This window comes from Mustela lutreola, chromosome 2 (assembly GCF_030435805.1).
Source record: "Mustela lutreola isolate mMusLut2 chromosome 2, mMusLut2.pri, whole genome shotgun sequence".
Taxonomy (NCBI): domain Eukaryota; kingdom Metazoa; phylum Chordata; class Mammalia; order Carnivora; family Mustelidae; genus Mustela; species Mustela lutreola.
Window position 1 is genome coordinate 45,606,658 of NC_081291.1, and position 12,894 is coordinate 45,619,551.

The 12,894-nt window shown below is 42.5% G+C and overlaps 1 protein-coding gene across 4 annotated transcripts in view; it reads left to right on the forward strand.

The window, feature by feature from the left end:
• Positions 1-1,564: 1,564 nt before the first annotated feature.
• The window catches only part of TRNT1 (tRNA nucleotidyl transferase 1), a 48,217-nt gene continuing 36,887 nt past the window's right edge, over positions 1,565-12,894 (forward strand). For 3 of the 4 annotated variants that reach the window (XR_009350765.1, XR_009350766.1, XR_009350767.1), the window contains exons 1-4: positions 1,848-2,197; positions 2,667-2,842; positions 8,745-8,938; positions 12,270-12,408. Coding sequence is in view for 1 of the 4 variants with exons in the window: in XM_059161551.1 (XP_059017534.1) it covers positions 2,695-2,842; positions 8,745-8,938; positions 12,270-12,408 (481 nt within the window). In the remaining 3 variants the exon portion in view is untranslated. Of the gene's footprint in view, positions 1,650-1,847; positions 2,198-2,666; positions 2,843-8,744; positions 8,939-12,269; positions 12,409-12,894 lie in introns of those variants that run through there. The other variant, XM_059161551.1, reaches the window with a different exon arrangement.

A 12,894-nucleotide genomic window follows, 5' to 3' on the forward strand; every position in this document is an offset into this window, starting at 1 on the left:
GGATATTGATGTATAAATTCTTTTTTAGTTATATCTGTTTGTTATCAGTGTCATGCTGGCCCCAAATAAGACGATAATTGTTTTCCCTTCTATTTTCTGAACAAAAATTTTGCAAGATTGGTGTTATTTCTTCTCTAAGTGGTTGATAAATTTGACCACTAAAACCATCCGGGCCTGGAATTATCTTTGTGGGAAGCTGGTTGAACAAACTTCATTTGCTTTAATTGTAAAGGACGATTTAGATTTTTAAATTTCATTCTGTTTGCGTTTTAAGGTCTGTTTCAAAGAATTTGTCCATTTCATCCTCAGTGTCAAATTTGTTTGACATAAAATTATCCAGAACATCTTCTCTTATCTTGTTAAAGTCTGTGTGTTTATGGGTCTATGCTCTTTCACATTGAATTCTCTCTATTTTTTTTTTTTTTTTGCTTGGACAGCCTAGTTAGGATATATGAATATATTCATTTCCATTGAATGAGTAGATTCATTCAATGCTTGGCCTCTGAACAGCAACTTGGAAAAATAGTCCTGTGCGTCTCAAAATGGGATACCTAGTAGCCCTGAAGATAAGAGGTGTGATCATTGGAAATCACAGAAATACTATGGCACATGAATTTTGGGGGGAAAATTTTAGGGAAATTAAAATGCTATTAAAAAGACTATACCTCTGAAAACATATGATGCAGGTTTTATTTTATTTATTTTTGGAATATTTTATTTATTTGTTTGAGAGAGAGGGAGCCTGCAGGAGCCAGAGGAGGGGGAGCAGGAAAACCTGACTTCCTGCTGGGCAAGGCGACCATCGCAGGGCTCCATCCCAGGACCCTTGGATCATGACCTGAGCCACAGGTTGATGCTTAATCTATTGAGCCACCCTGGTGCCCCTATTTTATTATGTTTTTAAAGATAATGGGTAAATTAATTGAAAATGTGCCTTTTTAAGGATTTAGAGCTTTACTTCTACTCCTTTGCCACTTTATTTACTCTTCTCTGCCTTGGAAACAATGAAAGAACTGAATCAAATCCAAGTTTTTCACTTTGTAGCTGCAGTAGCCTTCAGACTTGCCAAAAACCATGTGGGAAAATAAAATATGCCCCTTAATTCCAAGGAACCAGAGGGCTTAAATTTAGAAGTAGTGTGTTCGAAACCTTCTGCATAGGTCTTGACGAAGTGTCTCAGGCAAGAATAATAACATTCTCTGTGCATTCCCTGCTTGCTGGGAAGTAACATGACATGAGGGCCTGGCCACCCCCTGAAATAGGTTTTATTGACCTCATTTTACAAAGGAAGAGAGTGATACTTGTCCAAGATCACACAGGCATGAAACGCAGGTGGCCGTTTGACCACCCCAGGGCAAGAGAGAGGTGTAGGGAGATGTAGTTAAAAGAAGTAAGACTCCAGTGGCTCGAATTCCCCAGAAGCACCGCCTGCGGTGAAGGGTCGCCGGCTTCGGAGGCGCGGAAAACCCGCGCTCCGCCTCTAGCCCTGTCATAGGGAGGCGGGAGGGGCGGAGAGAGCCCACTCGGGCCCCGCCCACGTCCCGCTGCGATTTCCCCATTCGCTGATGACAGACGCGCGGCGGTGACGTTACGGCGTCCGCTGTCCGGAAGTGCGCGGGGTGGCGGCGACGGCGGCGGCTGCGGGGCTGGTGAGCGGCGGCGCAGGGGGCGTGCGGGTGCGCGCCGCAGGGAGGGCAGCGGGGCGATGAGCGAGGCTAGCCTTCTCTCGCGCGGGGCCGCTTGGTGGGGGGAGGGTGCGAGCCTGGGGCGGTGAGAGGCGCGCTCTCCACTGCGGAACCGAGCTCGACGTGCAGGTCGTGGGGCCGTGTCCCTGCCACGTTCCAGTGGCCGCAGGCTGAATCATAGGGCTTCCCCGGGCACTTTCCGTTCTTTGTGGCCGGGCCCCCGGGGCTCTCACTAAGGGTGTTCGGTCGGGCACCTGGTGTGAGGGGCGGGACACGCCACTTCAAGGCCTGGGTCCTCAGCGGGTTTTTCTGATCTGAGGCGGAGTTGGAAGCACTCTGTTTTCTTCCCCACGTGGTCTGGGCGGGGAGGACGCGTCTCGCCCCCTGGTGGGAAACGCGGCTTTTTGAAACGGGCTTCCCACGAAAGGCAGTGGCTCCCTAGTGGCTTGCGTAGGGGCCACTTGAAATCTTGCTGGTCCCTCACGGAGACCCACTTCACATGGAGAGTGTGGGTGAGACTCAGGAGCCGGCCGGACGGGAAGGAATGGTGGTTGAGAAGAAAGCGGGCGGGAAGACAAGGCTTGGGAAAATGTTTTAGTGCCTAGGAAATGCCCTTGGGACATAATCTTCGGTGCCAGTGGGGAAGGACAGTGGCAAACGTGAATGTGCCGTGTTTTGAGTTTCCTTTTCTGCAACCCCCGGTCTTGGCAGCCTGCTCTCTCCTGAAGCTTTGACTGAAACCCATCGCTCCAGAGAGTAATAGTAAAATGCGTAACGCGACTCTAGCAGTAAGTGCTTCCGGAGTACAAGACTGCATCGCCAGCCACAGGCCTAGATCTGGTCTCAGATTGTCACTGGTTTCAGTGTTTTCGTCTGAACGGGAGACGAGGGTCTCCCCGATGTTACATAGAATTGCAGTATATTCCTCGGTTTTCCTTCCCTTGTAAATTTCATTATCGCACCTGCGTGTTTGTCTTGTAGATGTGCGGTTGGTGACCCTGCCCCCCAGATGCTGAGGTGCCTGAATCCCTGGCGCGGGCCATTACTGAGCTGTAGTTGGAGTAGGCTGTGCCTTTTCAAGCAGTATCTATTTACAATGAAGCTGCAGTCTCCAGAATTCCAGTCACTGTTCACAGAAGGATTGAAGAGTCTGACAGGTGAGAGATTAGGATGCTTTCTTCCATTGGAAATGGAAGAAATGGAGGCTTAATGTGTTTTAGCCAACACTCAGGGCTGTTTTTGTTTTTGTTTTGCTGTGGAGCTAATGAAAGAAAGGTTTACTGTAGGCAATCTAAAACTATAGCCAGACATGAGTCAGTCAGTGACTTCAGTTAAAAAGCATGGTTCTTTTGTATCTTATGCTGACTACTTTAAAGATACATTACAGAATTGGGCCTATTAACTTCATGAGTAGATTCATTTTTTTTTCTTGTTTGTGGATGAGGAAAGAGGCTTAGGGATATGCCAAATTTTTTATAATAACTAGAGAGCTATGCAGTCTGCTTTCAGTACCTAGCTTGTAACTACCAAACGATATGTCCTTCCTGATCATAAATGCCTTCTGAGTGAACTGAAGGCAGAAGGAAATAGGAGTCTCCTCCCTTTGTGCACATGCCAGACTTACTAGAAGGGGCACAGGAAATGACCTAAGCTAAGTCCCTGATTACAGCAGCTTCATGTTGCTTGCCACAGTCTTACCATTCCTTACTTAGGTCTTCAGTATCAGCTGTGCTGTTGCTGAAGTAGCCACACAGCTGCATTTCCAAGCCAGTGGTATTTTATGGACCCTTCAGAAATACATAAAGGTATTTGTGTTTAGAAACATGACTGGTACAGTGGCAGCCCAGGCTGTGCATTAGGTTCACCTGGGGAGCTTTTAAAATACGCAGATGCTGGGGTCCCACCCTGACCTACCGGACTGGAATCTCTGGGGAGGATGGGCATCTATAAATTTTTATAGGAACTCTACTCCATTAATTCTGATGCACAGAAGGTGGAGGAACCATGGCATTAAATTGACTTTCCTTGTATGAGTTTATTCCCAGAGCTACTTTTCTATTCCTGAATTTAGATGCTTTTTTAGATACATGTCAGAGGTTTGTGGTCCAGAACTTGTTGATTCATACAGATTCTTCATGTGGTTTTGAAGTGGAGGGTCTAAAGCTGATACTTGATGCTGAGTTGTCATTACAGTGAAATATGCTAGAAACTCCAGTCCACTGGAAATACCAGTCACATGTGCAATGTATACTTTTCTAGTAACCACATTCAAGGTAGAAAGAATTGGGTGAAATTAATTTTAATAATTATTTTCGCATAGCATTTCATTTTATCACTTAAGATATCATCATTTAAATATAAATTTATGTAAACATTATTATTGAGCTGTTACACATCTTTCCTTGCAAGTCCTTGAAATCTAGAGGTTAGCGCATCCGACCATCTTTAATTCAGACTCACTACATTTCAGGTGCTCAGATCAGTAACTACATGTACCTACTGTTCGAACAGAACAAGTTGAGAAGCTTCAAATCTGAGTTGGATTTAAGCTTGTTCTTTCTTTATATGCCTTTCCCAGCTCCTAATCTTCTCATCTTCAGTTGCAAGAGGCCTCTTGGAAGAAAGGTGCCAAATGCTTGGATGTAGGTAATTAACTCTTAGTGGCCTGTTTCAGGTCCTTCTGCATTTTTCTTTTGGAAACAAGGCTCTGGATATTGATTGCTATCGGTTTTGAACATCTTTTATTTTAACCATTTTCATTTGGCTTACTAACCCTTACCTCAAGAGTGGAGTTGTCTCTACCTTAAGAGGTGAAATCCTATGGATTTAGAGACTCAGTATGGTGGGAAGATACAGATCTCTTTACCGCAGGGTCTTGTCCTCCAAAGCCAGGCAAATGGTAGCGTGGACATATTCTAAAGTTGACTTTTTTTAGGGTAGAGCGGAAGTGGCAAGAATGGAATCTTTAAGCGCAAAGCTCATCGGTTAGAAAATCACATAGTTGGTTTTACCTGGTTTTTGCTACTTTCTAAGACTTGCGTATTCTGGTAAAACAGGGTGTTCTGCATGAAAACAATTCACACACACACACACACACACACACACACGATGGCTATTGTGTGGTGATGCTATGCAGTTGAATACTATACCGGTTCTCGAATCCTAGTAGCTGCTTTGCCACATGTGAAATTAGTTCCCAGCATGCAAGACTTAGGGAAGCTAAGAGGGTGGATTATCTGTACACTGTATAGGATTTTGTAAGTTGTCAGTTTATTTCGTGTAATTTATTTTTCCTTTTGCTTGAGGACAACATCGTAGAGGCATGCTAGGGGAATAGGGGATTTTTCCCCCTTTCTATACATGAGACTGAACTTCAGACATTGTTTGGACAAGCCAGGGCTTCTTCGGCCACTTGGCTGTGGTGTGTAAGAAATGCTGGGCATTAGCATTCAGTGGTTAGCTTTTAACTGCTTTGGTATGTGCTGTCATGAAGCCATCATAGTTACTTTGGGGACAGTAGGAACACCTGATCACTCTTCAAGTTTGGGAGCTCCTGGAAACATGAACAGAACATTTCTTTTTTGGTAGTAGTAGTCATGACGTGAAATGGTTCTTCCCATTTTAGTTCTACTTTCTGCATCCCCTGCCTCCAAAACTTAAAATTCAAAATTATAAAGGGAAGAAGTTAATGAAAATTAGATTGAAAAGTAAATTAAAAAAAAAAGACAATCATAGAAGTTTTCTGACATAATATCCTTTTGATTGCTGATGATAATAATTACAAAGGTTTACTATTAATAGTTTGGAATGATGAGATTATGCATTTCTTAAGTCTCAGGCTTACATTTACAATTAAATTTAGCTGTACTAGGTATTATTTTTCTGAGTATATCATTGGAATGTGGATTTCTGTGAGATTGCAGATACCAGTAATTGAGGAAAAAGCTCTTCTAGGTCATTATTTACAATTTTTAATGGCTGTTCCACACAGGCACATACATATGCCTTAATAGCCTTTCTCAGTTGTATTATAATGTTAGAATTGTGAGTTTTTTGGAAATAGTTATCCATTTCCGTGTGACTAATCAAAATGATGAATAGATTACTTAGAATTTTGGATCTCTTTGTGTAATGCAGTTAATTATTAGGTGACTTTGAACTTAGAATTTTATTTTAGTTGAGTTAGCATGAGACTCTTAAAACAGAGGTTATCTTGTATTCAGTCTTGACTTTCTTTATCCTGTTAAACTAGGTTCAAGTGAATGTAAGACTTAGTCATTTTTTGCATTTCACAATAGTTTCCTGCTGTAGTGAAGGAAGAAAACCTTTAAAGAATATGCTTTCCAGTGGGGTCACTCTGATCTATTTATGTTTTTTGAAGCGGGGAGATCACAGTTAGGTTTCGTCATGAGCCGTGTTGGTGTAAAGATGGGTGAGATAGGTATTCTACCCTGACACTGAACAGGTAATTTTAATATAATTAGTATGCATAAAAAATAGGCTTCTGGGGGTGCCTGGGTGGCTCAGTGGGTTAAAGTCTCTGCCTTCTGCTCAGGTCATGATCCCAGGGTCCTGGGATCAAGCCCCCCATCGGACTCTCTGCTCAGCAGGGAGCCTGCTTCCCTTCCTCTCTCTCTGCCTGCCTCTCTGCTACTTGTGATCTCTGTCTGTCAAATAAATAAATAAAATCTTTAAAAAAAAAAGGCTTCTGTAGTAGTTTAGAAGAGATTAATTTAGGTCTACCATTAGGACATTAGGAGAGGCTTCCTAACCTGAATCACAAAAGATAAGTAAGGATAAGCTAGATGAGTGTTTTTCTCATTGTGGATAGTAACCTACTAGTGGACCGTAAAGTCAGTTGGGTGGTCATGACCAGCATTAGGAAAAAGGGGGAAAAGAGGGTGGAATCGATGAGATTGTGTGGTATGAAGTAACAGTATTTCCTGAAAGTTCGGTTTAGGTATGGGTGACTGACATGCAAAATGTCTTTCTGGTGTAAGTTGTGCACCAAGGCATTTCATGGCCAGCTGTTCGCTAGGTGAGTAAGTTGGGAAGGTGTTCGGGTGAAGTGACCTGTGCAAGCGAAGTTAGAGAGGGAAACTACAGGAAGAGTTTGAGGGTAAAGCGTGATGCAGAGATTAGTGAGAGGAGACAGAAGTGGGTCAGGAAGCCCTGGTATAATGTTCTGCAGAAATGTGGATATTGTGCTGGGAGTAGTCAGAGCAACAGTGGCATGGCCTAATGAAGCAAGTGATTTAGAACCCTCTGTCTAGACGGTGGAAGTGGGATTTCAGGGGGCTGGTGTAGCACTCTTGTTCAGGAAGGAGACGATGAAGCCCTGAACTAGGGAAAAATGAGGATAGAGTCCAGAAACATTTTGGCAGTCCTTAATTTACTGGTCATGGACCTCTATAAATCTCATGAAAACTGGAGTAACACACATGGCTTTTTGTTGTTGTTGTTTTGTTTTGTTTTTCTTACTACCATACATGGTTTTTATATTTTAAGAGATCATGAACCCTATATGCAAGAACCCTTATTAGAGACAGAGTCAGTAGGACTTGAGTAGAAATGTGGAATGAGAGGAAAGAACACATACTCTTGGACAGGACTTAGGGTGGTCTGGGACAGCTAAAAATTTAAGGCCAGAAGGTGGAGGGAGGGAGCCTTTGTTACTTAGTAACAGATCATTTTAGGTAGTCTCCAGAGTTGGGCTGAAGGTTTAGGAAGAACAGGAAGAGGATGAATAAGCACAGATTGCGGGTAGGGATGGAGGCTTGTGATTAGGGATGCCAGAACTCTGATGTATTTCCCTCAGTGCTCAGATCAGTGCCTTCCAGCTAGAGACCAGGTGAGTTATTAGTCCTTTCAGTGAGAGAGAATACTGACCATGGAGAACGTTGGAGTATCTCAGCCGAAGGTTTTTAGAAAGGATTTCTTGTAGGTCTGTGCTTGTATTCTGTGTTGGGGCAGGTGTAAGATGTACAGTTTTCCTGTGGGTTTGGTGGTATCAGGACGCAAGGATAAATCTGTGATGGGCATCTTGATTCTTACCTAGAAGGTGAGAACATGGCTCTCTGCTTTCTCACCTTTTAGGTGAGAAGATGAGAACACAGCTCTATGATCTGTTAACCGATGGGTAAATAAGTCACACATATTAATTGTCATAAGGTGGTGTCCGTGACAGTGTTCATGTCTCCTGTGTTCAGACATGATTACTAGTTGTCTTCTTTTAACCGATCTGTCATGGTTACCGAGCTTGTCTGACGTGGATGTTCTCTGACATTGTGTTGAACAGGAGAACAGCAGGGCCCGACTGTGGGTGCCAGGCCAGTTTGTGGCAATACCAAGGCTCAGGGGGTTGTATAAGGCCAGTTCCTGGATGTCATTCTCCCTGGGTGCCATATGCTGTCCTTTGGTCGTGAGTAATTAACAGTGGACTTTGTCTTCTCTAGTACCTAGAGGAGTCCCTTCTGGGTCTCCTGTACTGGGGCCCTCACAGTAGTTTTAGATTTCCTGTGGCTTTTCTAGAGCTCAGAGAGGAGCAGAAATAAACACTGTATGCAGATTAGTTCTTGATGGATTCTTAGCGGTAATATCATCACACCTGGGGCGATAGACTAATGTTTGACAGTGTCATAGTTTCATGCATGAACATTGTAGCCGCAGCATCAATACACAAAGGGAAATATGTCTAAGAACACCTCAAATTTCTGAAGTATGCACAGATACTTGGCGAAAAAGCAGAATTGTTCACTTTTTGGTTGTAATTAAAATGTGTATCGGTGACCTGGGGGGGTTGTGGAAGATAATTCAGAAGATAATTCCAAATTATATTCTGAATGTGGCAAGAAAAACAATCTGCAAATTCCCGGCTCTCAGAGTTGTGAGAGGCATTCTATTCTAGGTAAGTCAACTTCATTTCTGTGGGCCTTATTCTAATTTTTATATGGAAAGGCGCAGTTAAATAATTTCTGCTCTTCCTAATAGATTGGAAAAACCTTGTACTTCTGTAATTCGTAAATAAATTGAAGTAAAAAATATTCTTTCTCCTTTCAGAATTATTTGTCAAAGAAAATCACGAGTTAAGAATAGCAGGAGGAGCAGTGAGGGATTTATTAAATGGAGTCAAGCCTCAAGATGTGGACTTCGCTACCACTGCGACCCCTGCTCAAATGAAGGACATGTTTCAGGCCGCGGGTATTCGTATGATAAACAACAAAGGAGAAAAGCACGGAACGATTACTGCCAGGGTGAGTGGAAGGTTTGACAGCAATTATGTTGTCTTTTCTGTAATTTTTAAAAGTTTTCTGTGTTTGTGTTTGTTTAGTTTTAAAAAGCAAGTGACAAAAAACGACTCAAAATGTGTCCGTCTCTCCTCCCTCGTACACCCTACGTCCTCCTTTGCTATAGCTGCTTTCCATCCGTTTCCATCGTACTTACCTGTGAGCCGCACATTTCTAAGAAAGTCGTTTCTGTGCTGCAGTGTTGGTCTTTGCTTCACATTTCCCAGTTATGTGCTGACTTGCTGCACTATGCTTGGACCGTTGTGTCTGGTCGAATTCGTGTTCATTGTTTTCACTTAGGACTGTATTGCTTACAGCTGGATTATGAAGTGTATCGTGCCTGCATGTCTTTCTTAGGTGATTTTGCTTTTCCCTGCACTTGGCACCTTTTTTCTTTTCTGTAGCTCTCTGTGGGCCACTAATTCATTCCTGTACTCTGTAAAGTTCCTCTCAGTAGCCGAAACCCATCAAGTTTCAGTTCCCATGTTTTGAGACACCTCACCTGGCGCCTTCTCTTTTCTCACATGTGCGTGCTGTGGGCCAGCTCAGCATTCCTCGCCCTGAGATTGGCCGGCACCAGATCCTGGGAATTTCCTGGCCTCTTCCTTGTTAGACTTCCTGGTCCTCGAGTCCTATGTGATAATTTTTCTTGTTTTCTTTCTTTCTTTGTTTATTTGCTTGTTAATTTATTTATTTATGACTCTCATTTTAATCATCTGAAACCTGAAAAAGCCTTGCATGTCTGCTGATATTTTTATTTTACCTTCACACTGATCTGATCGTTTTATTGGCTGTGGAATTCCAGGCTGGCGATCATTTTCACTCAGAAGTGGAAAGCCTTTGTTTCCCACCTGCCAGTGCTGCCTCTGGGAAGTCGGATTTCGATTCTCCTCAGAGACCAGAGCCCCTCCACCCCTTTTAGGAAGACTTTGTGATCTTTTTAGGTAGTGTTAATAATTTGAGATGTTGTGCTTTGGTTTGGATGTGTTTTTGCATCAGGGACACTTAGTGAGCCTTTTTGTGATCCTCTTGTAATTCTGTCCCCTTTGCTCAGGGTCTTCACCTTTGGAATCTACTGTGATGTTGGATGTTGGACCACGGGGACTGATCTTCTGGTTTTATTTTTTGTCTCCTATTTTATATTTATTTAAGGATTTTTTAAATTCTTTTGAGAGAGGATGAGCACAAGCAGTGGGGAGGGACAGAAGAAGAGGGAGAAACAGACTCCCTGTTGTGCTCGGAGTCTTAGGGGCTTGATCCCAGGACCCTGAGATCATGATCTGAGCTGAAGTCAGTCACTTAACTGACTGAGCCACTCAGGTGCCCCTCTCCTATTTTATATTCGTATCTTTATTTTACTTTCCAAGAGATTGCATTAACTTCGTCATCCAGTCTCTTATGTTTGTAGCCTTTGCTATTTTTAACATTTTTTTTTTAAAGATTTTATTTATTTATTCGACAGAGAGAGATCACAAGTAGGCAGAGAGGCAGGCAGAGAGAGAGGAGGAAGCAGTCTCCCCGATGCGGGGCTCGATCCCAGGATGCCGGGGTCATGACTTGAGCTGAAGGCAGAGGCTTTAACCCTCTGAGCCAACCAGGCGCCCCTATTTTTAACATTTTTAAGAGGGGTTTCTCAGAATATTTCTTTTGAAAACTTCCTCTCTTCTTGTTTCAGATGCATTATCTTACTTCCTTTAGTTACAGTTACTTTGACACTGTCTCTCTTTCCTCTGAGCTTTTTCTGTCTTTCCTGTTGGCTTTCCTTAAATGGGTTTGGTTCTCTTCTTAAGTTTGGGTGAGCCTTTGGTGTTTGTAAAGTGACTTGAGAACTTTACTGTAATTTTGTGTAAGAAATGTCAGCCAGTTAGTTATGGAATCACCAATTTAGTATCAGCAGGCCTTTCCCTTTAGGGGAAATCCGGGGAATCCTTGAGTGTCATTCAGGTTAGAACAAGCCAGGTTATTAGCATTTGAGAAACCAAGAGGGGAAAGAGAATGAGGGTCTTGTTGATTTTTTTCACTTTATCTTGTTTTCATTGTGGTACTTCACTCCTACCATCATCTGTATCTGGTGTCCCAAATTGTGACTATTTATAGTTCAGTCTTTCTGCTGAGTTAATCTGTGGTTCTCTGCCTGGATAAGGGAGACATTCCAGGGGTCTGTTTCCTACAGGGATTTTCAGTCTTCCGTATTTCAAATCCTTTTCTTACTACTTACCTTTAGAGAAAAGTTGTGCTTCAAATTCTTGAGTTCTAGAACCCTGTAGTGAGCTCTAACTTGTTTCCAGAAAAGAAATGAGATTGAGAGGAGTTCTAGAACAGACTTAAAGTGATCATTATTAGCTTTCAGTTCCTATTGAGGAGATTCCAAATTCCTCAGTGGCACGCAAAAATCTTTGGTGTCTACCCCTAAATGCTAACATGCTATTTATCAGCAGTACTTCTTGTGCATATATCCCTCTTTCTCTCCATATGCCTTTGGTCATCTTTTCTCTTCATTGAAATACTCTTTCCACATGTGCATGTGCAGATCCTACTTAGTTTTCTTTCTCTTTCTTTCTTTTTTTAAAGATTATTTATTTATTTGAGAGAATGAGGGAGAGAGAGAGAGCATGAGAGGGGGGAGGGTCAGGAGAAGCAGACTCCCGCTGAACGGGGAGCTCGGTGTGGGACTCTATCCTGGGACTCCAGGATCATGACCTGAGCTGAAGGCAGCTGCCCAACCACCTGAGCCACCCCGGCACCTACTAGTTTTCAGGGCTCAGCATATATGTCATCTGTTCTGAAGCTACTCAGCTTTTGCCAGCTGGAGCTCATCTCTCTTCCCATGATAAATATATTACTTTATTTCAACATCATTGATGGTTACCAGTAAAAGAATTGCAGAAGGTTTTAGTGGTTCATATTTCTTCTTCTATCAGTCCTTTGCTCAGTGGTATTTGTTGTAAATTGAATTCAGCTCTTTGCAAACTGGAGCTATTAACTATTTCAGAGTAGCCTAATTGGAAATGAAGAATTGGAGTACACTGTTTTGAGGGCCTCTTCCATTCTCTGTCACAACATTTGTTAAGAGTTGTCATTTTTTCTTAATGTCAGACTCATCCTTCTTAATTGAGATGGATTTATTTGTTAAAAAATATTCTTTGGATCTACTTGAATATTGTGGGTTTCTTTCTGTTTCAGAATATATGTGCACTAGGTGACTTTTAAAGGAAAGAAGATACACATGTCAGGACTCATTTTTTTTTTAACTCATCCAGTGATACTTAAAAACTAATTAAAAAACATTTCATTACAGCTTCATGAAGAAAATTTTGAAATTACTACACTGCGGATTGATGTTGTCACTGATGGAAGACATGCTGAGGTAGAATTCACAACTGATTGGCAAAAAGATGCTGAACGCAGAGATCTCACTATAAATTCCATGTTTTTAGGTAATATCTGGAGATAATGTTTTAATCTAATCTTTCTGAAAGCGGTTTTTTTTTTTTTTTTTTTTTTTTTGGGGTAAAGATTATTTATGTGAGAGAGAGCAGGGTGACATACAGAGGGCAAAAAAGAGAGAATCCCAAGCTGAGCCTGTTCTGGGTGAGGTGCCCATTGTGGGGTACAATCCCACGACCCCAAGATCATGACCTGAGCAGAAACCAAGAGTTGGATGCCTAACTGACTGTACCACCCAGGTGCCGCTGAAAGCCTCCTTTTCAAGTGAATCTGCATCCTAGAAATGTTCTCCAACCTGAGAGGTTGCATTAGTTTCATCTGAGAGTGTAGCATATGGGTTAAAAGATGAGTCAAGAGCCAGAGTTCTGAACCCAGGGTTCAGATTCTGACTCTGCCTCACTGGCTGTAAACTGAGGATGCTAATATCTGCTTCCTTTGCAAGGCTGTCATGGGGATTAAAGGTGTTAATAATGTTA